Source organism: Anolis sagrei, chromosome 4, assembly GCF_037176765.1.
Source record: "Anolis sagrei isolate rAnoSag1 chromosome 4, rAnoSag1.mat, whole genome shotgun sequence".
In the NCBI taxonomy this organism is placed as follows: domain Eukaryota; kingdom Metazoa; phylum Chordata; class Lepidosauria; order Squamata; family Dactyloidae; genus Anolis; species Anolis sagrei.
The window spans coordinates 4,839,935-4,863,912 of record NC_090024.1 but is presented as its reverse complement, the minus strand read 5'-3'; the positions used below and the strand labels follow the sequence as shown (position 1 = coordinate 4,863,912).

At 45.5% G+C, this 23,978-nt stretch overlaps 1 protein-coding gene across 1 annotated transcript; it reads left to right on the top strand.

The window, feature by feature from the left end:
* The first annotated feature begins 20 nt into the window (after nucleotides 1–20).
* Nucleotides 21–23,791, top strand: C4H8orf82 (chromosome 4 C8orf82 homolog). Its single transcript, XM_060775991.2, has 3 exons — nucleotides 21–249; nucleotides 8,781–8,829; nucleotides 23,094–23,791. The coding sequence occupies exons 1-3, from the start codon at nucleotides 109–111 to the stop codon at nucleotides 23,543–23,545; spliced, it is 642 nt and encodes a 213-aa protein (XP_060631974.2). The 5' UTR covers nucleotides 21–108; the 3' UTR covers nucleotides 23,546–23,791.
* The last annotated feature ends 187 nt before the right edge of the window (nucleotides 23,792–23,978 follow it).

Genomic DNA, 23,978 nt, shown 5'->3' with positions numbered 1-23,978 from the left:
CTCAGAACCCGGAGGGGCGCGTGTGCGTCGCTGCAACGTTCCCCCGCGGATTGTTGTTTTCTCCGCTACGACTAGGCCTCACTCCATTTCTGACCCGCGTTCGCCGGGATGCGGCTCCTGAGGGGAGGGCTGGGCTTCTTGCTGCGGCCGGGAGTCCACCGAGGGCCCGAGAGGCCGCTTTACCAGCAAGGCCAGAGCCCCTCGCCCCGGACCCGAGAGTACTTCTACTACGTGGACCACCAGGGACAGGTAGGCCGCAAAGGCAGGGAAGGAAGGAAGGAAGGATCCCTCTAGAGCAGGCCTGGGCAAACTTTCGGCCCTCCAGGTGTTTTGGACTACAACTCCCACAATTCCTAACAGCCTACCTTGTTGTTGTTCATTCGTTCAGTCGTCTCCGACTCTTCGTGACCTCATGGACCAGCCCACGCCAGAGCTCCCTGTCAGCCGTTACCACCCCCAGCTCCCTCAAGGTCAGTCCAGTCACTTCAAGGATGCCATCCATCCATCTTGCCCTTGGTCGGCCCCTCTTCCTTTTGCCTTCCACTTTCCCCAGCATCATTGTCTTCTCTAGGCTTTCCTGTCTCCTCATGATGTGGCCAAAGTACTTCAACTTTGTCTCTAGTATCTTTCCCTCCAGTGAGCAGTCGGGCTTTCTTTCCTGGAGGATGGACTGGTTGGATCTTCTTGCAGTCCAAGGCACTCTCAGCACTTTCCTCCAACACCACAGCTCAAAAGCATCGATCTTCCTACCTTGATCAGCCTACCTTGATTAGCATACAATGGCCTGACTATGCCTGGGGCAATCTTTTGTTGAGAAATGATTAGATGTCCCTGATTGTTTCCTCTCTGTTGGTTTGCTGTTGTAATTTTAGAGTTTTTTTTTTAATACTGGTCAACAATTGGGTCACACCGTTTACAGAAAACCCACACACACAGATAGATATCTACATAAAAGCTCCAACCATCACCCAAGTCAAAAAAGAAGCCCCATTAAAGCCTTGGCAGAGCGTGCGAAAAGAACCTGCGAAGCCCACCTCCTTCAAGATGAACTGAACCACCTCAACTGGGCTTTACAGGCCAATGGAGACTCCACCTCAGACATCAGAAGAGCTGCAAGACAACCGAGAAGAAGCCACGAGAGTCAAGACGAAGATCCACCCAGAGGAAAAGTGTTCTTGCCAGACATCAAGGGAACCACTGATCGCATAGGGAAGCTGATGAGGAAACACAACATACAAACTATCTACAGACCCATCAAGAAAATCCAACTAATGCTATGTTCAGCAAAGGACAAGAGGGATCCTCTCACTTCTGCAGGAGTCTACCGTGTACCATGCAGCTGTGGACAAGAAGTCTCCAAAGGGACCACCAAACGCAGCAGCATTGCCCAAACACGAATCAAGGGACATGAAAGGCACTGCAGACTATTTCAACCAGAGAAATCAGCCATAGCAGAGCACCTGATGAACCAACCTGGGCACAGCAGATTATTATTGGAGAACACAGAAATGATGGACTACTCGCACAACCACCATGTCAGGCTACACAGAGAAGCCATTGAAATCCACAAGAAGCATGTGGACAATTCCAACAGAAAGGAGGAAACCATGAAAATGAACAAAATCTGGTTACCAGTATTAAAAAAACTCTAAAATTACAACAGCACAACAACAGAGAGGAAACAAACAAGGACATCTAATCACCTCTCAACAAAAGATTGCTCCAGGCACTGCCAGGCCATCAAATGCTAATCAAGGTGGTCAGTTGAAACATTCACACCTAGCTCCAGCAGACAAGAGTCCTTTGTCCCACCCTGGTCATTCCACAGATCTATAAACCCCTTTTCCCTAGTTCCAACAGACCTCACTACCTCCGAGGATGCTTGCCATAGATGCAGATGAAAGGTCAGGAGAGAATGCCTCTAGACCATGGCCATATAGCATTTTATTTGAGAACACAGAAATGCTGGGCCACTCTCACAACCACCATGTCAGGCTACACAGAGAAGCCATTGAAATCCACAAGAAGCATGTGGACAATTTCAACAGAAAGGAGGAAACCATGAAAATGAACAAAATCTGGCTACCAGTATTAAAAAAACTCTAAAATTACAACAGCACAACAACAGAGAGGAAACAAACAAGGACATCTAATCACCTCTCAACAAAAGATTGCTCCAGGCACTGCCAGGCCATCAAATGCTAATCAAGGTGGTCGTTTGAAACATTCACACCTAGCTCCAGCAGACAAGAGTTCTTTGTCCCACCATGGTCATTCCACAGATATATAAACCCATTTGGAACTAGGAAAATAGGTTTATAAATTATTATTTATTTATTATTTATTTCACAGTTTTGTATACCGAGCTTCTCAACCTCATTGAGGGACTCAGCCCGGTTTCCCAGCCATAAAAAACATATACACTCATTAAAATATCATATATCACAATTACAAAAACAACTTTAAAAACACTATATATAAAACTACAGTGGTCAGTCGTCCTATTAAGATGGATCTGCATCAACGTCCATCCAGGTTCCTATGGTGTTGTCTCATTCATCAGCCACGTCTTCACCCGTTTCCTAAATGTTAGGATGGATGGGGCAGTTCTGACCTCCAGAGGGAGAGAGTTCATTGTCTCATTCTTCGAAGGCCTGTCTCCATAACCACAACTTCACCTGTTTCCTGAATGTCAGGATTGTTGGGGCGGTTCTAACCTCTGGTGGGAGAGAGTTCCAGAGTCACGGGGCCACCACCGAGAAGGCCCTGTCCCTCGTCCCCACCAGGCGCGCTTGCAAGGCCGGTGGGACTGAGAGCAGGGCCTGTCCAGATGATCTTAGTAATCTTGATGGTTCGTAGGGGAGAATACGATCGGAGAGGTAAACAGGTCCGGAGTCGTTTAGGGCTTTATAGGTCAACACCAGCACTTTGAATTGTGCTCAGAAGCTAATTGGCAGCAAGTGGAGCTGGCGTAACAGCGGAGTGGTGTGCTCCCTGTACCCAGCCCCCTGTGGAATGACCAGGATGGGACAAAGGACTCTTGTGTGCTGGAGCTAGGTGTGAATGTTTCAACCGACCACCTTGATTAGCATATAATGGCCTGACAGTGCCTGGAGCAATCTTTTGTTGAGAGGTGATTAGATGTGCCAGATTGTTTTCCCTCTGTTGTTTTGCTGTTGTAATTTTAGAGTTTTTTTTTAACTGGTAGCCAGATTTTGTTCATTTTCATGGTCTCTTCCTTTCTGTTGAAATTGTCCACATGCTTGTGGATTTCAATGGCTTCTCTGTGTAGTCTGACATGGTGGTTGTGAGAGTGGTCCAGCATTTCTGTGTTCTCAAATAAAATGCTGTGTCCAGGCTGGTTCATCGTGTGCTCTGCTATGGCTGACTTCTCTGGTTGAAGGAGTCTGCAGTGCCTTTCATGTTCCTTGATTCGTGTTTGGGCAATGCTGCGTTTGGTGGTCCCTCTGGAGACTTCTTGTCCACAGCTGCATGGTATACAATGGTAGACTCCTGCAGAGGTGAGAGGATCCCTCTTGTCCTTTGCTGAACGGAGCATTTGTTGGATTTTCTTGGTGGGTCTGTAGATGGTTTGTATGTTGTGTTTCCTCATCAGCTTCCCTCTGCGGTCAGTGGTTCCCTTGATGGATGGCAGGAACACTTTTCCTCTGGGTGGATCTTCATCTTGACTCTTGTGGCTTTTTCTCGGTTGTCTTGCAGCTCTTCTGATGTCTGAGGCGGAATCTCCATTGGCCTGGACAGCCCAGTTGAGGTGGTTCAGTTCCTCTTGGAGGAGGTGGGGTTCGCAGATTCTTTTTGCACGGTCTGCCAAGGCTTTAATGGTGCTTCTTTTTTGTCCTGGGTGATGGTTGGAGTTTTTATGTAGATATCTATCTCTGTGTGTGGGTTTTCTGTAAACGGTGTGACCCAACTGTTGACCAGTATTAAAAAACTCTAAAATTACAACAGCAAACCAACAGAGAGGAAACAATCAGGGACATGTAATCACTTCTCAACAAAAGATTGCCCCTGGCACTGCCAGGCCATCAAATGCTAATCAAGGTGGTCAGTTGAAACATTCACACCTAGCTCCAGCAAACAAGAGTTTTTTGTCCCACCCTGGTCATTCCACAGATATATAAACCCATTTTCCTACTTCCAACAGACCTCACTACCTCTGAGGATGCTTGCCATAGATGCAGGCGAAACATCAGGAGAGAATGCCTCTAGAACATGGCCATATAGCCCGAGAAAACCTACAACAACCCAGAAAACAAGTGTGCCTCCTCCTCAATGGGACAACCTTTCTAATATGTAAACACAGCTCTTATGTCTCCTTCTCTCAACCTTCTCTTCTTCAAGCAAATATCCCCAGTTTCTTCAGAGGGGTTTGTGGTTTCCAGACCTCTGACCCTTTTGGACTGTGAGAACTGTTCAGCAGTGGAACTCTCTGCCCTGGAGTGTGGCAGAGGCTCCTTCTTTGGAGGCTTTGAAACAGAGGCTGGATGGCCATCTGTTGGGGCTGCTTTGAATGCAATTTTCCTGTTTCTTGGCAGAATGGGGTTAGACTGGATGGCCTACGAGGTCTCTTCTAACTCTATGATACTATGATTCCATAAGTGTTGCATTTGGCAAGCTTGAATTAGCATTTGAGTAAACCATGAAGTGTCTGCAAAGTCAATGCTTACTTTACTTAGCTGATCCCTCGTAGCTCAAGGATGGTGGTCCTCCAAGTGTAGTGTCTTGGCAGTGGGTTTGTAGGTGGCTGTGGAGCCCTATTCTTGATCTGCATGTTCTCCCACAGTAAGGACATTGGTTTCCAAGTGGAAGGTGGTTCCAGTTGGGGTTGGCTTGACGCGCCTTCCTCTTGGCATGTTTCTCACTTTCGCCTTCCATTCATGCCTCTTCGAATTCCGCAGCACTGCTGGTCACAGCTGACCTCCAGCTAGTGTGCTCAAAGGCCAGGGCTTCCCAGTTCTCCATGTTTTTAAGGTTGGGTTTAAGCCCATCTTCAAATCTCTTTTCCTATCCGCCAACATTACGTTTCCCGTTTTTGAGTTGGGAGTATAATAACTGCTTTGGGAGACGGTGATCGGGCATTCGGACAACGTGGCCAGTCCAGCGGATAGTGTAGGAGCATCGCTTCAATGCTGGTGGTCTTTGCTTCTTCCAGCACACTGACATTTGTCCACCTGTCTTCCCAAGCGATTTGCAGGATCTTTCAGAGGCAACGCTGATGAATCATTCCACGAACTGAGCGTGACGTCTATAGACAGTCCACGTCAATTAATGAGGGTACCTGCAGAGCGGTAACGAGTGTCTATATACCTGTGGAAAATTGTCCTGGGTGGGAGAAAGAACCCTTGTCTGGTGGAAGCAAGTGTGAATTTTGCAATTAGCAAGCTTGAGTAGCATTGAGTAGCCATTAATTTGCTAAGTTAATCAGTGAGGATATCTTCATAGAGGTAGTGAAGCAAATGGAGTGTATATATACCTATGGAATAATGTCCAGGGTGGGAGAAAGAACCTTTGTTTCACAACCTCTGGGGACAGCCCGGAAAACCCTTTATTATCACTCTGTACTGCATCTGAAGAAGTGAGTTTATATCCAAGAAAGCTCATGCTAGAGTAAAAACAAGTTAGTCTTGAAAGTGCTGGGGCATTCTGATTTTTCTCCCTCCCTCCTGTTGACACCTCAAGGGACTAACACAGCTACTTCATTGAGAACGACTCTCTGGGGAGAGACTTCCTTTCCTGGCTGGCTCTCAAACCCAATCAACAGTGGAGTGAAGCAAACCCTGTTTGGCCCATCTCCAAGCCCTGAAGCTGTTTGGACCTCTTATTTAATCCATTAGCGTTAACCGTGGAATCACACGCTCGCCTCCTCTGCATTAAGGGTGTATCGAATTAGCACTGAATTAATCGTTACAGGAGAGATTAGGAGTTGTAATTAGTGTTAAAAGACGGTTTTGTAGCTGGATGGATGCTGACGCTTCTGAGGAAGGTGGAAAACCTCCTCTTGTGAGCAGGCGTTCTCTTCCCATTTATCAGCCAGAGAAATTATCTTTTTCCACTGCAATTTGTCCCTTTGCTTCTATCAAGCCTATTTTGGAGGGTGCGTCTACACTGCAGAATTAATGCAGTTTGACAGCCCTGTAGCTGTCATGGCTGGATGCTATGGAATCATAGGAGTTGTACTTTCTCCTGCCCTGGACATTCCACAGATAGGTAGGTAGGTAGACACACACACACACACACACATATATACACACTCCATGTGCTTCATTTCCAACAGACCTCTGAACAAACCTCTAAGGATGCTTGCTACAGATCTAGATGAAACGTCAGCAGAGGATGCTACTGGAACATGGCCATAGAATCATAGAATCAAAGAGTTGTAAGAGACCTCATGGGCCATCCAGTCCAACCCCATTCTGCCAAGAAGCAGGGATATTGCATTCAAAGCACCCCTGACAGATGGCCACCCAGCCTCTGTTTAAAAGCTTCCAAAGAAGGAGTCTCCACCACACTCCGGGGCAGAGAGTTCCACTGCTGAACAGCTCTCACAGTAAGGAAGTTCTTCCTCATGTTCAGATGGATTCTCCTTTCTTGTAGTTTGAAAGCATTGTTCCCTTGCGTCCTAGTCTCCAAGGAAGCAGAAAGGAAGCTTGCTCCCTCCTCCCTGTGGCTTCCTCTCACATATTTATACATGGCTATCATATCTCCTCCCAGCTTCTCTTCTTCAGGCTAAACATGCCCAGCTCCTTAAGCCGCTCCTCATAGGGCTTGTTCTCCAGACCCTTGATCATTTTAGTCGCCCTCTTCCTCTGGACACATTCCAGCTTGTCAATATCTCTCTTGAATTGTGGTGCACAGAATTGGACACAATATTCCAGGTGTGGTCTAACCAAAGCAGAATAGAGCATGGGGAACATGACTTCCCTAGATCTAGACACTAGGCTCCTATTGATGCAGGCCAAAATCCCATTGGCTTTTTTTTTTGCCGCCACACCACATTTTTGGCTCATGTTTAACTTGTTGTCCACGAGGACCCCAAGATCTTTTTCACACGTCCTGCTCTAGAGCCAGGCATCATCGTCCCCCATTTTGTATCTTTGCATTTCATTTTTTCTGCCAAAGTGGAGTATCTTGCATTTGTCACTGTTGAACTTCATTTTGTTAGTTTTGGCCCATCTCTCTAATCTGTCAAGATCGTTTTGAATTCTGCTCCTGTCCTCTGGACTATTGGCTATCCCTCCCAATTTGGTGTTGTCCTCAAACTTGATGATCCTGCCTTCTAGCCCTTCATCTAAGTCATTAATAAAGATGTTGAACAGGACCGGGCCCAGGAAGGAACCCTGCGGCACTCCACTCGTCACTTCTTTCCAGGATGAAGAGGAGGAAGCCTTGGGGAGAATCACCCTCTGGGTTCGTCCATTTAACCAATTACAGATCCACTCACCATAATTTTGCCTGGCCCACATTGGACTAGTTTCCTTGCCAGAAGGTCATGGGGGACCTTGTCGAAGGCCTTACTGAAATCCAGACACGCCACATCCACGGCATTCCCCGCATCTACCCAGCTTGTAGCTCTATCGAAGAAAGAGATCAGATTAGTCTGGCATGACTTGTTTTTGATAAATCCATGTTGACTATTAGCGATGATCGCATTTGTTTCTAAGTGTTTGCAGACCACTCCCTTAATGGTCTTTTCCAGAATCTTGCCTGGTATTGACGTGAGGCTGACCGGACATTGGTCATTGTTTGGGTCATCCTTTTTTCCCGTCTTGAAGATTGGGACCACATTGGCCCTCCTCCAATCTGCTGGAACTTCTCCCGTTCTCCAAGATAGACAGACAGATACATACACACACACACACACACACACACACACACACACACACTTACACACATACACATTCCATGTGCTTCATTTCCAACAGACCTCTGAACAAACCTCTAAGGGTGCTTGCTACAGATGTAGGTGAAACATCAGGAGAGAATGCTACTGGAACGAACATGGCCATATAGCCCAAAACACTCACAGCAACCCTATGTCTTTACCTTTCTCTGCTAGAAAATGCTGATGTCTCACCAAATTCCCAGCTCCAAGATTCCATAACATTGAGCTATGGCAGTTAAAGTGACTTCGGACTGTATTTATTCTACAGTATAGATGTACACAAATCGAAACACAGGCTGGATTCCCCGCTGCCCCCTGCATTAGTTCTACAGTATAGATGTACAGAAACCCAAACACCAGCTGGAGCTCCACTGCCCCATATCCCAGGATCTGATCCCAGATTATTTGGCAGTGTAGACACGTGTAATCCAGTTCAGAGTAGATAACCTGGGATCAGATCTCTGGATATAGCTTGGGAGGAAAGGTAGAGAGGAGGCATGAGAGACATGTTGAAATATTTGAAAAGAGGTCAAATGAGGAGAGACCAGGACACAATGGAGGAAGTACAAATGACTTCCTGTTGGAACCCTTTGGAGTCTCCTTCTCTGGAAATTTTTAAGCAGAGGCTGCATGGCCATCTGTCAGGAGGGCTTCGATTGTGTCTTCCTGCCTGGCAGAAAGGGGTTGGACTGGATGGCCATTGTGCTCTTTTTTGATTCAAGGGTTATGTGACCATTGGGGGCCATTTATTCCCTTTTGGGGGGGGGGCATCTTCAATCCTTGTACTGAAGACCACCTTGATTCGCTACACTCATTTTCTTTCCCCCCTTTTTTCTCTCTTTTTCATCCTACCTCCCACTCTGTCACATTTACACAGCTATTCCTGGATGATGCCAAAGTCAAGAATTTCATCACGTGCTTCAAAGGTAAGTCCTGCTGCTTGCGTCCTAGACTACATACGTGTAGACAGCCCCTGACATGATCTGGCCAGCTAGCTGTGCATATTCACTGCGGAGATTGGTTTTTATAAAAGATGGAGGCTTTATTTGGGAACAAAAGTCCCCAAAAAAGGCAGAAACCCACTTGTGATTGGAATGAAGCTTCTGTGATTAAAAGCCCCAAAACAAAAGCTGTATTAAGCTGGAACTTTCTTCTCACTGAAAAACCTTTTGAAAACCCTTTGGCCACCACCAAACTTAGAAGCAATGTTAAGGCCTTGGCATACTGGAAATATCTTAGGCAAGAATGGGTTGGATTAGCCCTCAGGCTTGTGTTCTTAGGTAACACTAAAAGATTGTTCTTTTAGAGTTACCTAAGAACACAAGCCTGAGGGCTTTAAATTATATGCTGCCACCATTAGTCTCCTGTTTGCTGCAGGAAACTACTTTTAAAACTTCGCCCACAGAGGTACACGTGAGGCAGATGTTGAGAACAACAAAACAATGATGTTTATTTAGGAGAACTGGAACAATTCAGGTATAAAGCTTAGCTGTTTCAGAGTATTGACTTAAATGTGTGTGGTTACTTTAAGCAGTTCAGACTTAGTTTCACAGGAACACTTCTCTCCTCCTACGCAGATATTACTGACAGAATTTATTCTCTGAAAGTAATTTCTAAACACCAGCACAGATAATCCTACCCTCGATCTATCTCTACAGTCCTCCACCAGCTATTTCCCTCATAGCTGTAAAAATCCTTTCACTAGCTATCTCTACTAGCCAATTGACCAATTTCAGGCCTCTCCCACTAACCCCTCACCACTAACTCCCAGCTCCTTCTTCCTTGACTCCCCCAGTCAATCTCCCTTGACACTCAGATTCAATCTGCCTGACAGGGTTTTAAAACGTCCCTTTAAAGCAGTGTTTCTCAACCTGGGGATCGGGACTCCTGGGGAGGTCACGAGGGGACATCAGAGGGGTCACCAAAGACCACCAAAAACACACAGTATTTTCTGTTGGTCATAGGGTTCTGTGTGGGAAGTTTGGCCCAATTCTATCATTGGGGGGGATTCAGAATGCTCTTTGATTGTAGGTGAACGATAAATCCCAGCAATTACAACTCTCAAATGCCAAGGTCTATTCTGTTTTGGTTAGACCACATCTGGAATATTGTGTCCAATTCTGGGCACCACAATTCAAGAGAGATATTGACAAGTTGGAATGTGTCCAGAGGAGAGCAACTAAAATGATAAAAGGCCTGGAGAACAAGCCCTATGAGGAGCGGCTTGAGGAGCTGGGCATGTTTAGCCTGAAGAAGAGAAGGCTGAGAGGGGATATGATAGCCATGTATAAATATGTGAGAGGAAGCCACAGGGAGGAGGGAGCAAGCTTGTTTTCTGCTTCCCTGGAGACTAGGACACAATGGAGCAATGGCTTCAAACTAAAGGAGAGGAGATTCCATCTGAACATGAGGAAGAACTTCCTGACTGTGAGAGCCGTTCAGCAGTGGAACTCTCTGCCCCGGAGTATGGTGGAGGCTCCTTCTTTGGTAGCTTTTAAACAGAGGCTGGATGGCCATCTGTCAGGGGTGATTTGAATGCAATATTCCTGCTTCTTGGCAGAATGGGGTTGGACTGGATGGCCCATGAGGTCTCTTCCAACTCTTTGATTTGATTTGATTTTAAGGTCAATTTCCCCAAAATTCCATCTGTGTTCACATTTGGGCATATTGAGACTGTGAGCCAAGTTTGGCCCAGAGCCATGATTGTTTGAGTCCACAATGCTCTCTGGATGTAGGTGAATTACAACTCCAGAACTCAAGGTCGGTGCCCACCAAACCCTTCCAGTATTTTCTGTTGGTCACAGGAGTTCTGTATGCCAAGTTTGGTCCAATTCTATCATTGGTGGGGTTCAGAGTGTTCTTTGATTGTAGGTGAACTATAAATCCCAGCAACTACAACTCTCAAATGACAAAATCACACACACACACACCCCTCCCCAACCCCACCAGTATTCAAATTTGGGCATATTGGGTATTTGTGCCAAATTTGATCCAGTGAATGAAAATCTGTCCTGCATATCAGATATTTACATTACAATACATAACAGCAGCCAAATTAAGGTTATGAAGTAGCAACAAAAATAATGTTATGGTTGGGGGTCACCACAACACGAGAAACTGGATTAAGGGGTCGCTGCATTAAGAAGGTTGAGAAACACTGCTTTAAAGTCATTTTTTTCTTTTTCTATGTAATTTTGATGATGTTGCTTGTTGTTTATGTTTTGGTTTTATTTTGCTGTAACATGTTGTCCGGGCTTTGCCCCATGTAAGCCGCTCCAAGTCCCCATTGGGGAGATGGTGGCGGGGTATAAATAAAGATTATTATTATTATTATTATTATTAGGCCTACTTTTTCCTAAGCTTTTCCTTTTTTAATTTTTAATAATTTCTCCATACAGATAACAAAACAATACAATACGAACCTTAGCCATCTAAAAGATAGCATCAAAAACTGTTTACAATTTTTATAGCTAGGATACAGGTTCTAATTGTGCTTCCTTTTACCGTATATCTTGATTGCTAACCCCTCTAAACCACCCCCCATCCCACCCACCCACCCACCTTTACCGCCCTCTTCCCACCTCCCTCCTACCCCCATCTGGGTTACTTGAATCAATACATTGATTTAATTGTCTGGAAGGCCTGATTTAATGTTCTGTACCTATCTTTTCCTTCCGTTTTGTCGATTAAACAAGACCATAGAATCATAGAATCATAGAATCAAAGAGTTGGAAGAGACCTCATGGGCCATCCAGTCCAACCCCCTGCCAAGAAGCAGGAATATTGCATTCAAATCACCCCTGACAAATGGCCATCCAGCCTCTGCTTAAAAGCTTCCAAAGAAGGAGCCTCCACCACACTCCGGGGCAGAGAGTTCCACTGCTGAACGGCTCTCACAGTCAGGAAGTTCTTCCTCATGTTCAGATGGAATCTCCTCTCTTGTAGTTTGAAGCCATTGTTCCGCGTCCTAGTCTCCAAGGAAGCAGAAAACAAGCTTGCTCCCTCCTCCCTGTGGCTTCCTCTCACATATTTATACATGGCTATCATATTGCCTAAACAAATCTTGTCTTGACTGAATATTCAAATATTTATTTTTCTTTTCATAGATGAAATGATTAATTAAATATTCAGAGAGATTTATTTATTTATCGTGTCAGGGGCAACCAGACAATTGTATTACATTTCTAACAGAACAAAACAAACAGACAAAACACAAAATTTGCAAGCTTGGTAGTTGATTAGATGTCCTTTGACCAGTATCAGGCCATTTGGAGTGCCTCTGGTGTTGCCACAAGGAGCTCCTCCATTGTGCATCATGTGGCAGGGCTCAGGTTGCATTGCAGCAGGTGGTCAGTGGTTTGCTCTTCTCCGCACTCGCATGTCGTGGACTCCACTTTGTGGCCCCATTTCCGAAGGTTGGCTCTGCATCTCGTGGTGCCGGAGCGCAGTCTGTTCAGCGCCTTCCAAGTCGCCCAGTCTTCTGTGTGCCCAGGAGGGAGTCTCTCATTTGGTATCAGCCATTGGTTGAGGTTCTGGGTTTGAGCCTACCACTTTTGGACTCTCGCTTGCTGGAGTGTTCCAGCGAGTGTCTCTGTGGATCTTAGAAAACTATGTCTTGATTTAAGTCGTTGACGTGCTGGCTGATACCCAAACAGGGGATGAGCTGGAGATGTCTCTGCCTTGGTCCTTTCACTGTTGGCTCCTGCTTCCCGGCAGACGTGAGGTGGTGCAATACCGGCTAAACAATGTAATTTCTCCAGTGGTGTAGGGCGCAGACACCCTGTGATAATGCAGCATGTCTCATTAAGAGCCACACCCACTGTTTTAGCATGGTGAGATGTGTTCCACACTGGGCATGCGTACTCAGCAGCAGAGTAGCATTGCGCAAGGGCAGATGCCTTCACTGTGTCTGGTTGTGATCCCCAGGTTGTGCCAGTCAGCTTTTGTATGATATAGTTTCTAGTGCCCACTTTTTGCTTGATGTTCAGGCAGTGCTTCTTGTAGGTCAGAGCACGGTCCAGAGTGACTCCCAGGTATCTGAGTGCGCTGCAATGCTCCAGTGGGATTCCTTCCCAGGTAATAATCCTCAGAGCTCGGGATGCTTGTCTGTTCTTAAGGTGAAAAACACATGTCTGTGTTTTAGATGGACTAGGGATCAGCTGGTTTTCCCTGTAATAGGCAGTAAGAGCACCTAGAGCTTCGGAGAGCTTCTGTTCAACCATCTCAAAGCTCCCTGCTTGAGCGGTAATGGCACGATCATCAGCATAGATGAAACTCTTTGTCCCTTCTGGCAGTGGCTGGTCATTTGTGTAGATGTTGAACATGGATGGAGGAAGCATGCTCCCTTGAGGCAGGGTTGGGGAGGGTTGGGGAGTGATCTCTTCAAGGGTTGGGAAGTGATCTCTCCAAGGTATCACTGAGGCTACTTTGGCACAGAGCACTAAGCAGCATCTCTTGAGTAGTAGGAAGTCATGCCATCTGTCAGGGATACTCTGATGGTGCTTTTTTTTGCACGGCAGCAGGTTTGACTGGGTGGCCCATGTGGTCTCTTCCACCTCGATTATTCTATGATACTAAGTTATGCAACCTTTTCTAGCAGATGGGTTGTTCCTGAGCACTCCCCATACGTTGTGTAAGTGAGATCTCTCGGCGAGACTTTAAGGATGCTCCGCTAAGCCTGCGCATGATCCCGCAAATCCCCGGCTTTGACACTTTTATCTTCTTCCGGAACCACACTCATCCCCTTCGGTGTCCCAGCATTAAGACCTGCCGGCGTAATCTTTAATCGGGGTATTAAAACCCAGGTCAGCTCAGCTCCTGCACCACGTCAAGTTGGTACAGGATCAGATCCTTCAGGGGAAGAACAGGCAGTGTTTACAATCCTGCACTAGTGGAGAGTTTCGTGGAGAAATTAGGGCAGATACTTTGGGAGAACCTCTCCCTGACCTCATTTGCTTGACCTCCTCCATTAATGGAATGAATATTGAGTTCCAGATGTTCTTCTGCTCTTTTTTACAGATGTTTCTGCCCCGTCTGTGCCCCTGACCCCTATCCCTTGATGCTTTTTGATAATCCATAACCCTCCATAATCATTCACGGTAGTCAACAAGGGATGAACCAAATCTCTGGCTAAATGAGGCCTTGCACGGCTTTAAGGCCTAGTGATATTCTGCCCATTAGCTGGCAAATAGGATTTTTGTGTCTTAAATTATTTTGAGCTGCACACTCTTGAATCTGAGGCTAAAACCCATTGAGCAATGCATTCGAAGCATCAGTCTTGAAGCTATGTATTGTCGAAGGCTTTCTTGGCTGGAATCACTAAGTTCTTATGGGTTTTTTTCGGGCTGTATGGCCATGTTCTAGAGGCATTTTCTCCTGATGTTTCGCCTACATCTATGGCAAGCATCCTCAGTGGTAGTGAGGTCTGTTGGAAGTAGGAAAATAGGGTTTATATATCTGTGGAATGACCAGGGTGGGACAAACGACTTTTGTCTGCTGGAGCTAGGTGTGAATGTTTCAACTGATCACCTTGATTAGCATTTGATGGCTTGGAAGTGCCTGGGGGAATACAACAGCAAAACAACAGAGAGTAAACAATCAGGCACATCAAATCACCTCTCAACAAAAGATTCCCCCAGGCACTTCCAAGTCCTTTGTCCCACCCTGGTCATCCCACAGATATATAAACCCTTTTTCCTAATTCCAGCAGACCTCACTACCTCTGAGGATGCTTGCCATAGATGCAGGTGAAACGTCAGGAGAGAATGCCTCTAGAACATGGCCATATAGCCCGAAAAACCTACAACAACCCAATAATAAATAAACTTATTAGTATTTCAATGGGAAATGTGGGCCTACTTTGGGCTGATGAGATAGAATTGTTGTTGTTGTTGTGTGCTTTCAAGTTGTTTCAGACTTAGATTGACCCTGAGCGAGGGCCAGGTAAATGACCTTGGAGGGCCGTATCCGCCCCCCGGGCCTTAGTTTGAAAAAGGGTTTATATATCTGTGGAATGACCAGGGTGGGACAAAAGACTCTTGTCTGCTGGAGCTAGGTGTGAATGTTTCAACTGACCACCTTGATTAGCATATGATGGCCTGGCAGTGCCTGGAGCAAACTTTTGTTGAGAGGTGATTAGATGTCCTTGATTGTTTCCTCCCTGTTGTTGTGCTGTTGTAATTTTAGAGTTATTTAATACTGGTAGCCAGATTTTGTTCATTTTCATGGTTTCCTCCTTTCTGTTGAAATTGTCCACATGCTTGTGGATTTCAATGGCTTCTCTGTGTAGTCTGACATGGTGGTTTTTGGTGTGGTCCAGCACTTCTGTGTTCTCAAATAAAATGCTGTGTCTAGGTTGGTTCATCAGGTGCTCTGCTATGGCTGATTTCTCTGGTTGAAGTAGTCTGCAGTGCCTTTCCTGTTCCTTGATTCGTGTTTGGGCAATACTGCATTTGGTGGTCCCTCTGGAGACTTGTCCACAACTGCATGGTACATGGCAGACTCCTGGATTTTCTTGGTGGGTCTGTAGATAGTTTGTATGTTGTGTTTCCTCATCAGCTTCCCCATGTGGTCAGTGGTTCCCTTGACGTATGGCAAGAACACTTTTCCTCTGAGTTGGTCTTTGTCTTGACTCTCGTGGCTTCTTCTCGGTTGTCTTGCAGCTCTTCTGATGTCTGAGGCGGAGTCTCCCTTGGCCTGGAGAGCCCAGTTGAGGTGGTTCAGTTCCTCTTGGAGGAGGTGGGCTTTGCAAATTCTTTCTGCACGGTCTGCCAAGACTTTAATTGTGCTTCTTTTTTGACTTGGGTGATGGTTGGAGCTTTTATGTAGATATCTATCTGTGTGTGTGGGTTTTCTGTAAACGATGTGACCCAATTGTTGATCTGGTTTGCGGATGACTAGGACATCTAGAAAAGGCAGTCTTCCTTCATTTTCTTTTTCCATGGTGAACTGGATGTTTGGGTGGATGCTGTTCAGATGTTCCAGGAACCTGTTGAGTTCTTCTTCTCCATGGCTCCAAATGGTGAAGGTGTCATCCACATATCTGAACCATATCGTGGGCTTTTTTGTTGCTGTCTCCAGGGCTTGTTTTTCAAAGTGTTCCATGTAGAAATTAGCTATGATCAGGCTGAGAGGGCTCCCCATATGACCATAGGATTTAATCATAGAATCAAAGAGTTGGAAGAGACCTCATGGGCCATCCAGTCCAACCCCATTCTGCCAAGAAGCAGGAATATTGCATTCAAATCACCCCTGACAGATGATCCAGCCTCTGTTTAAAAGCTTCCAAAAAAGGAGCCTCCACCACACTCCGGGGCAGAGAGTTCCACTGCTGAACGGCTCTCACAGTCAGGAAGTTCTTCCTCGTGTTCAGATGGAATCTCCTCTCTTGTACTTTGAAGCCATTGTTCCGCGTCCTAGTCTCCAAGGAAGCAGAAAACAAGCTTGCTCCCTCCTCCTCCCTGTGGCTTCCTCTCACATATTTATACATGGCTATCATATCCCCTCTCAGCCTTCTCTTCTTCAGGCTAAACATGCCCAGCTCCTTAAGCTGCTCCTCATAGGGCTTGTTCTCCAGATCCTTTATCATTTTAATCACTCTCCTCTGGACACATTCCAGCTTGTCAATATCTCTCTTGAATTGTGGTGCCCAGAATTGGACACAATATTCCAGGTGTGGTCTAACCAAAGCAGAATGGAGGGGTAGCATGACTTCCTTGGATCTAGACACTAGACTCCTATCGATGCAGGCCAAAATCCCATTAGCTTTTTTTGCCGCCACATCACATTGTTGGCTCATGTTTAACTTGTTGTCCACGAGGACTCCAAGATCTTTTTCACACGTATTTGTAGTCAAAGTGGTGTCAAAACTGCATTAATTCTACAGTGTCCATGGTAGTTACCTTTTTCTGGTTTGTGATTTAAAGAGCCATGAGCAGGAATCTCATTTTGGGCTTTTGAATGTTTCCAGCCACATCCAGACAGGTTCCATTTCAGCACAGATTTCAGGTTCAGCCGTTCGCCTGCAGTTTTCCCCCCTCTTCCATGTGCCTCGTTTACTGCCGCCATACAAAACAAAGACAGTTCCTTTTTGCATCTTAATTTCCTTTCCCCAATTACCTGGCTGCAGCTGCACTATTAATAACTTGGATTTACGACCCGCGTACCTGCTTTGGCTTGTAAATACCGCCGAGCCGGCCGAGCCTGTGGACCGCGGTGGTTCAGGCTTGGCGCCAAAGAAAAGGAGCGAGATGCCAAGGAATTGGGAGAAAAACACAGCAGAAAGACATCCTCCTGTGCAGGAAATAAACGATGCTCATCAACAAGGTGCTTTGCTTGCCTACTTTAATTAAGCCTCGTTGCTTACATTCCTCGATCGGGTCCCACTGCTTTTAGGGCTGGTTTCGCACGTAAACACTACAGTAAGGCAGAAATCTCAAGCACAGGCCTCTTTAAAGGCTTGCTCAACGTCTTTTGCTGCTATTATTATTAGTGTTATTTACACTCACTTTTATGGAACGGCGCTCCATGCAGTCCTGTAGAATCATAGAATCATAGAATCAAAGAGTTGGAAGAGACCTCAAGGGCCATCCAGTCCAACCCCCTGCCAAGAAGCAGGAATATTGCATTCAAATCACCCCTGACAAATGGCCATCCAGCCTCTGCTTAAAAGCTTCCAAAGAAGGAGCCTCCACCACACTCCGGGGCAGAGAGTTCCACTGCTGAACGGCTCTCACAGTCAGGAAGTTCTTCCTGTAGTTTGAAGCCATTGCTCCATTGCATCCTAGTCTTCAGGGCAGCAGAAAGGAAGCCTACTCCCTTTTCCCTATGACTTCCTCTCACATATTGATCCATGGCCCTCATCATGGCACCTTTCAGCCTTCTCTTCTGCAGGCTCCACATGCCCACCTTTTTAAGCCACTGCTCAGCCACAGATGTGGGTGAAATGTCAGGAGAGAATGCTACTGGAACATGGCCACGCTCCGAAAAACTCACAGCAACCCAATAGAAAGAACTTTCTGTTTCATGAGGAATTATTTCTCCTAGGCATCTAGTTTGGTTTCTTTCTCTAGATATTTTTAAATAGAGGCTGGACAGGTATCTGTTGGGAGAGTTTAGATGGTGCTTTTCCTGCATAATGGCAGAACGGAATTGGACTGGATGGCCCTTGAGATCTTTCATAGGATTCTATGAATACCTAGAGAGTAACAACGATGAGGCTGAAGCAAAGGTCTTCATCTATATAAATAAAAATGTAATGTTTATTTGTGGGATTAACATAAGTCAAAAACCTCTGGACCAATTGACACCAAATTTGGACACAAGACACCTCTCAGGCCAACAAGTGACCATCACTCATAAAAGCATTGAAAAACACAGTGGAAGGGACCTTAAAAAGCCAAAAAACCAAAAAATGCTTTACAACGCATGCGCAAATCCACATATATAAATACAAACATCTTCTGCTGTATTTTTCAATGTTTTTATGAGTGATGGTCACTCACTGGCCTGAGAGGTGTCTTGTGTCCAAATTTGGTGTCAACTCATCCAGTGGTTTTTGAGTTATGTTAATCCCACAAACAAACATTACATTTTTATTTATATAGATCATTTTATTTCATACAAGCCGTCCCCTGCCACGCATTGCTGTGGCCCAGTCTGTGTATATGTGTTTTGTGTGTGTATATATCTGTGTATATGTGTATATATGTGGTTTTGTGCATGTGTTGTATTTTTTTTGGCTTTTTTAGTCTCTTCTGCTGTGTTTTTCAGTGTTTTTATGAGTAATGGTCACTCATTGGTCTGATAGGTGTATTGTGTCCAAATTTGGTGTCCATTCGTCCAGTGATTTTTGAATTATGTTAATCCCACAAACAAACATCACATTTTTATTTATATAGATGTAAAACAAATATATACAGACTGGGCCACAGCAACGCATGGCAGGGGACAGCTAGTATATAGATGTGTGTGTGTGTGTGTGTGTGTGTGTGTGTGTGTGTGTGTATATTAGAGCTGGGCGGTTTCGTTTCGTTAATTCGTAATTCGTTAATAATTCGTTAATTTTTTCAATTACAAAACGATAACGAACCATTCTGGAGCAATTATTAAAAAAAACGAATTTTCAAAAACGTTTTGTAAATGCTTCGTATTTTGATATTGTATTCGTTTCGTTATTGTTTTGAGGTCGTTTCGTTATTATTTCCGCATGTCTGGGCCAGTTTTAGGGTTTAATTAGTGAAAAAAAATTATAATATCACACCAACAGTCAACAACAGAGGGAGAGGGAAGCTTCAGAAGGTTTTGGAGGCTTTTTAGCGTATTTCGCGGTCGCGTCCGCCATTAACGAATTGATTCGTTATTGGTTCGGAAATCGATTCGTTAATTTTTTACCATTTACGAAATTTCGTAAATATCGAACTTTTTAAAAGGAAAATTTTGTAATTATTTTAAATATCAAAACAAAAAACCCCCCAAATACAAATAGATTTAAGAAACAAATTTTTCCGTTGTTACCCAGGCCTAGTATATATATATATATATATATATATATATATATATATATATATCTCCCCAGTGGCACAGAGGTTGGAACCACTGAGCTGCTGAACTTGCTGACCAAAAGATCAGCAGTTCAAATCCAGGGAGCGGGGTGAGCTCCTGCTGTTAGCCCCAGCTTCTGCCAGCCTAGCAGTTCGAAAACATGCAAATGTGAGTACATCAATAGGTTCCGCTTCGGCGGAAAGGTAGCGGCTCTCCATACATTCATGCCAGTGGCCACGTGACCTTGGAGGCGTCTACAGACAACGCCGGCTGGAGTTAATGCCAAGGGAAACCCTTTACCTTAACCTTAATGTCAGAAACTGAGACTCAAAGCAGTACACAGTCTTAAAACCTATAATAATAATAATAATAATAATAATAATAATAATAATAATAAACCTTTATTTATACACCGCTACCATCTCCCGCAGGACTCGGTGCGGCTTACAAGAGGCCGAGCCTAAACACATCATAAAACAGAACAACAACAATAAATAACTCATAAAAGAAAAAAAACACAATACAATAATAACATGACACATTTCAAAAACCTGTGGCAGGGCCAAATGTAAGAATTAAAATTTTAAAATGCTGGACATGTCCAAGGGAAATAGGAGGGATATTTTTGGGATAGGTGGGCGTGCAGACACTTCTAAGTCTCTCGTAAAGTGCATTTAGGATGTATTGCTTAGGATTCCTTATTCTGGGAAGGCACACTGGAACATCCACGTTTTCAAGCTCCTTCTGAAGACTGCCAACGTTGGGGGCTGCCTGATGTCCTTGGGGAGGGAGTTCCAGAGTCGTGGGGCAACCACTGAGAAGGCCCTGTCCCTCGCTCCCACCAATTGCGCTTGCGAAGCAGGTGGGATCGTGAGCAGGGCCTCTGCAGATGAACGAAGAGATTGTGTGGGTTCGTATACAGAAATGCGATCACACAGGTAGATATGTCCCAAATCGTTTAGGGCTTTGTAGGTAAGCACCTGCACCTTGAATTGGGCCCGGAAGATGAACGCCAGCCAATGGAGCTCCTTGAACAGGAGGGATATCATCTTCAAAACCTCCAGCCTACTGGAAGGCTGTTAGGAATTGTGGGAGTTGGAGTCCAAAACACCCAGAGGCCCAAGTTTGCCCATGCCTTGGTGTAGATGCATCCTTTGTGACAATCCTTTCCCTCCTCCTTCCTTGCTGGATTGCAATTGAGATTTAATGTCTGTATATCAAGCATTTGTGAGCTCAGCGGGACCCCTGCCTGCCTATAACATTGAATATACAAATCAAAGCAAGGTCTCCTTGGTTGTCATTTTAGAACCACTTCTGGGGGGGAAACTGCAACTCCCAAGAGCCATTAAGGATGGCTTTTAAAGCGGGATAAAAGTGCTGCACTTGTCCAATGCAAAAGCCGAGCCAGATCTCTCCGCGGTTTCCCCCAAAGGCGAAACCCGCAGCGCTTTCATGGAAAAGGAGATGTATTGAGCAAGCCAGGCGCAGTCTCCAGCGAGTAAATAAAGGCTGCATGCAAAGCGGCTGCTCTCCTTCATTGCACAGCTGCCTGGTTAATGAGTGGAAGAACGGCCACCGGGGAACGGTCCTCATTAGCCCACTCTGCCGGCGGGTAGCCCTCCCTTTGCAGCACAGCTGGCCCTTGCCTCTTCCCATCTGCCGGCTTCTCGGGGGACAATTAACCCCAGCTCTGGGGACACCTCTGTTTTCAGGCAAAAAATAATGATAGCATTGGGAAGGATCCCCCAAAGGCCATCCAATCCAGCCCCATTCTGCCAAGCAGGAAGACACAATCCAAACCTTCCCTGCAGATGGCAATCCAGCATTCTGGACTCCAAGGCAGCAGCATATTCTACTGCCAGACAGACCTTGGTACCGGCATGGGCAAACTTCAGCCCTCCGGGTGTTTTGGATTTCAACTCCCACAATTCCTAACAGCCTACCGATTGTTAGGAATTGTGGGAGTTGAAATCCTGAACATCTGGAGGGCCAAAGTTTCCCCATGCCTGTCTTAGCATTACCATTGTTCCTGATTTCTTGCATTTTATTTGGGAAGTTTTGACTTGTTTCTATGGACATTGCTGGACTACTTTGTTCCTGCTTATCTTCCTACCTAATGGGATTTACCTATTTCTTTAAAGTGCTTTTTTACTTTCCTGCTTTTTTAAATTATCTATATAAATAAACATGTAATGTTCGTTTGTGGGATATTTATTTATCGTGTCAGGGGCAACCAGACAATTGTATTACATTTCTAACAGAACAAAACAAACAAACAGATAAAAAGAACACAAAGTTTGCAAACTTGGTAGTTGATTAAATGTTGTTTTTTTTACCAGTATCTGGCCCCTTGGAGTGCCTCTGGTATTTCCGCAAAGAGGTCCTCCATTGTGCATGTGGCAGGGCTCAGGGTGCATTGCAGCAGGTGGTCAGTGGTTTGCTCTTCTCCACATTTGCATGTCGTGGATTCCACTTTGTAGCCCCATTTCTGAAGGTTGGCTCTGCATCTCGTGGTGCCAGAGCGTAGTCTGTTCAGCGCCTTCCAAGTCGCCCAGTTTTCTGTGTGCCCAGGGGGGAGTCTCTCATTTGATATCAGCCATTGGTTGAGGTGCTGGGTTTGAGCCTGCCACTTTTGGACTCTCGCTTGCTGAGGTGTTCCAGCGAGCGTCTCTGTAGATCTTAGAAAACTATGTCTTGATTTAAGTCATTGACGTGCTGGCTGATACCCAAACAAGGGATGAGCTGGAGATGTCACTGCCTTTGTCCTTTCACTATTGGCTGCTACTTCCCGGCGGATGTCAGGTGGTGCAATACCAGCTGAACAGTGTAATTTCTCCAGTGGTGTAGGGCGCAGAGCCCCCATGATCATTTTGTTTGTTTGTGGGATTAGCATAACTCAAAAACCACTGGGCGAATTGACACCAAATTTGGACACGATACATATATCAGGCCAACAAATGACCATCACTCATAAAAACATGAAAAATCACAGCAAAAGAGACTTAAAAAGCCAAAAAACAAAAAATACATTACAACACATGTACAAAACCACATATATATAGGCAAACACACATATACACAAATATATACACACACATATATATATACACACAAAACACACATATACGCTCTGCAACTATTATGTGAGGAACACAAAATGCAAAATTTCCCCACCTCAAAACGCAGGTGCAACTATTATGTGATGAAATGCAGTAATGCACCTTTTGTAGCAAAAATCAATATAAGACCCAGGGGAGAATCAGCCCCAAATGGCTCTACAACTATTATGTGAGGAACACAGAATGCAAATTTTCCCCACCTCAAAAGGCACGTGCGACTATTATGTGATAAAATGCAGTAATGCACCTTTTGTAGCAAAAATCAATATAAGACCCAGGGGAGAATCAGCCCCAAATGGCTCTGCAACTATTATGTGAGGAACACAGAATGCAAATGTTCCCCACCTCAAAAGGCAGATGCGACTATTATGTGATGAAATGCAGTAATGCAGTTTTCATAGCAAAAATCAATATAAGACCCAGTCTTATTTTTGGTACCTCTAGCTGGCACTCCAGATAAACTTTGTATTAAAGTTTTCTGCTCAAACGTCTCATTGAAAGCTCCTCTGCTTGATTTCTCTCTTCTCCAGACAAGCAGTTCCTGGTGTTCTTCTTCAAGCAGCTCCAGGTCAACCGCAGCGGGCGCTACGAAGATGCCTTCCCCTTCCTCTCACCTTGCGGCCGGGAGCACAACTACATCCGCTGCGACGACGTCCCTGTCGTCTTCACCCACCTCTTCCAAGGAGCGTCCGGTGAGGAACGGCTGTCCTACTGCGGCGGAGCGGAGAAGCTGGCGGTGCCTTTCCAGCCCGAGAAGCTGGTGATGCTGCCTGAGAATGGGCGCCTCTACCACCCAGGTCCAGAAAAGGCTGGCGGAATTGGGCTGGTGAAGTCGGCCCTGGCCTTTGAGTTGAGCCCTTCCTTCGAGTACGAACAGGGGCCCGGGAAGGCACCCACCCACTTTCTCTGGAAGGACAGGCGCCACCTCCTCACCAATGAACTGCTGCCCAAAATTCAGGGCAAAGAGAAAGAGGGAGGCTGAGAGAGCTTGGAACAGAATAAGAGACAAATTTGGGCCCCTAATTGTGCCTGGATAAATACAGGAGTCCCAGTTACCTTCCTCCATGGCAATTGGAGACACTCCGGGCCACACATGTGCCGATATCTCATGTGCCTTCCCCTTCTGCCAATCCAAGGAAGGCCCTGCGAAGTTTCCATTCAGCACCAGACACTTTCCTGAGAATAATCACAATGAAAGGTACATGGAATAAAATGATTCTGCCTCTTGTGCCGTGAGCATGATGTGAGCTTCAAAGCTTTTCACCCAGGGGCCCTGGCGACCCAATGGGGCCATGTACCTGTGGTTCCATAATCTATATATATAAATCTGGAAAGGGCGTCCATAGGCAACGAAAAACGGGAAAACCCCCGGAGGAAAACTCACCAAACTTGACGTACACATTCCTCATGCCCCA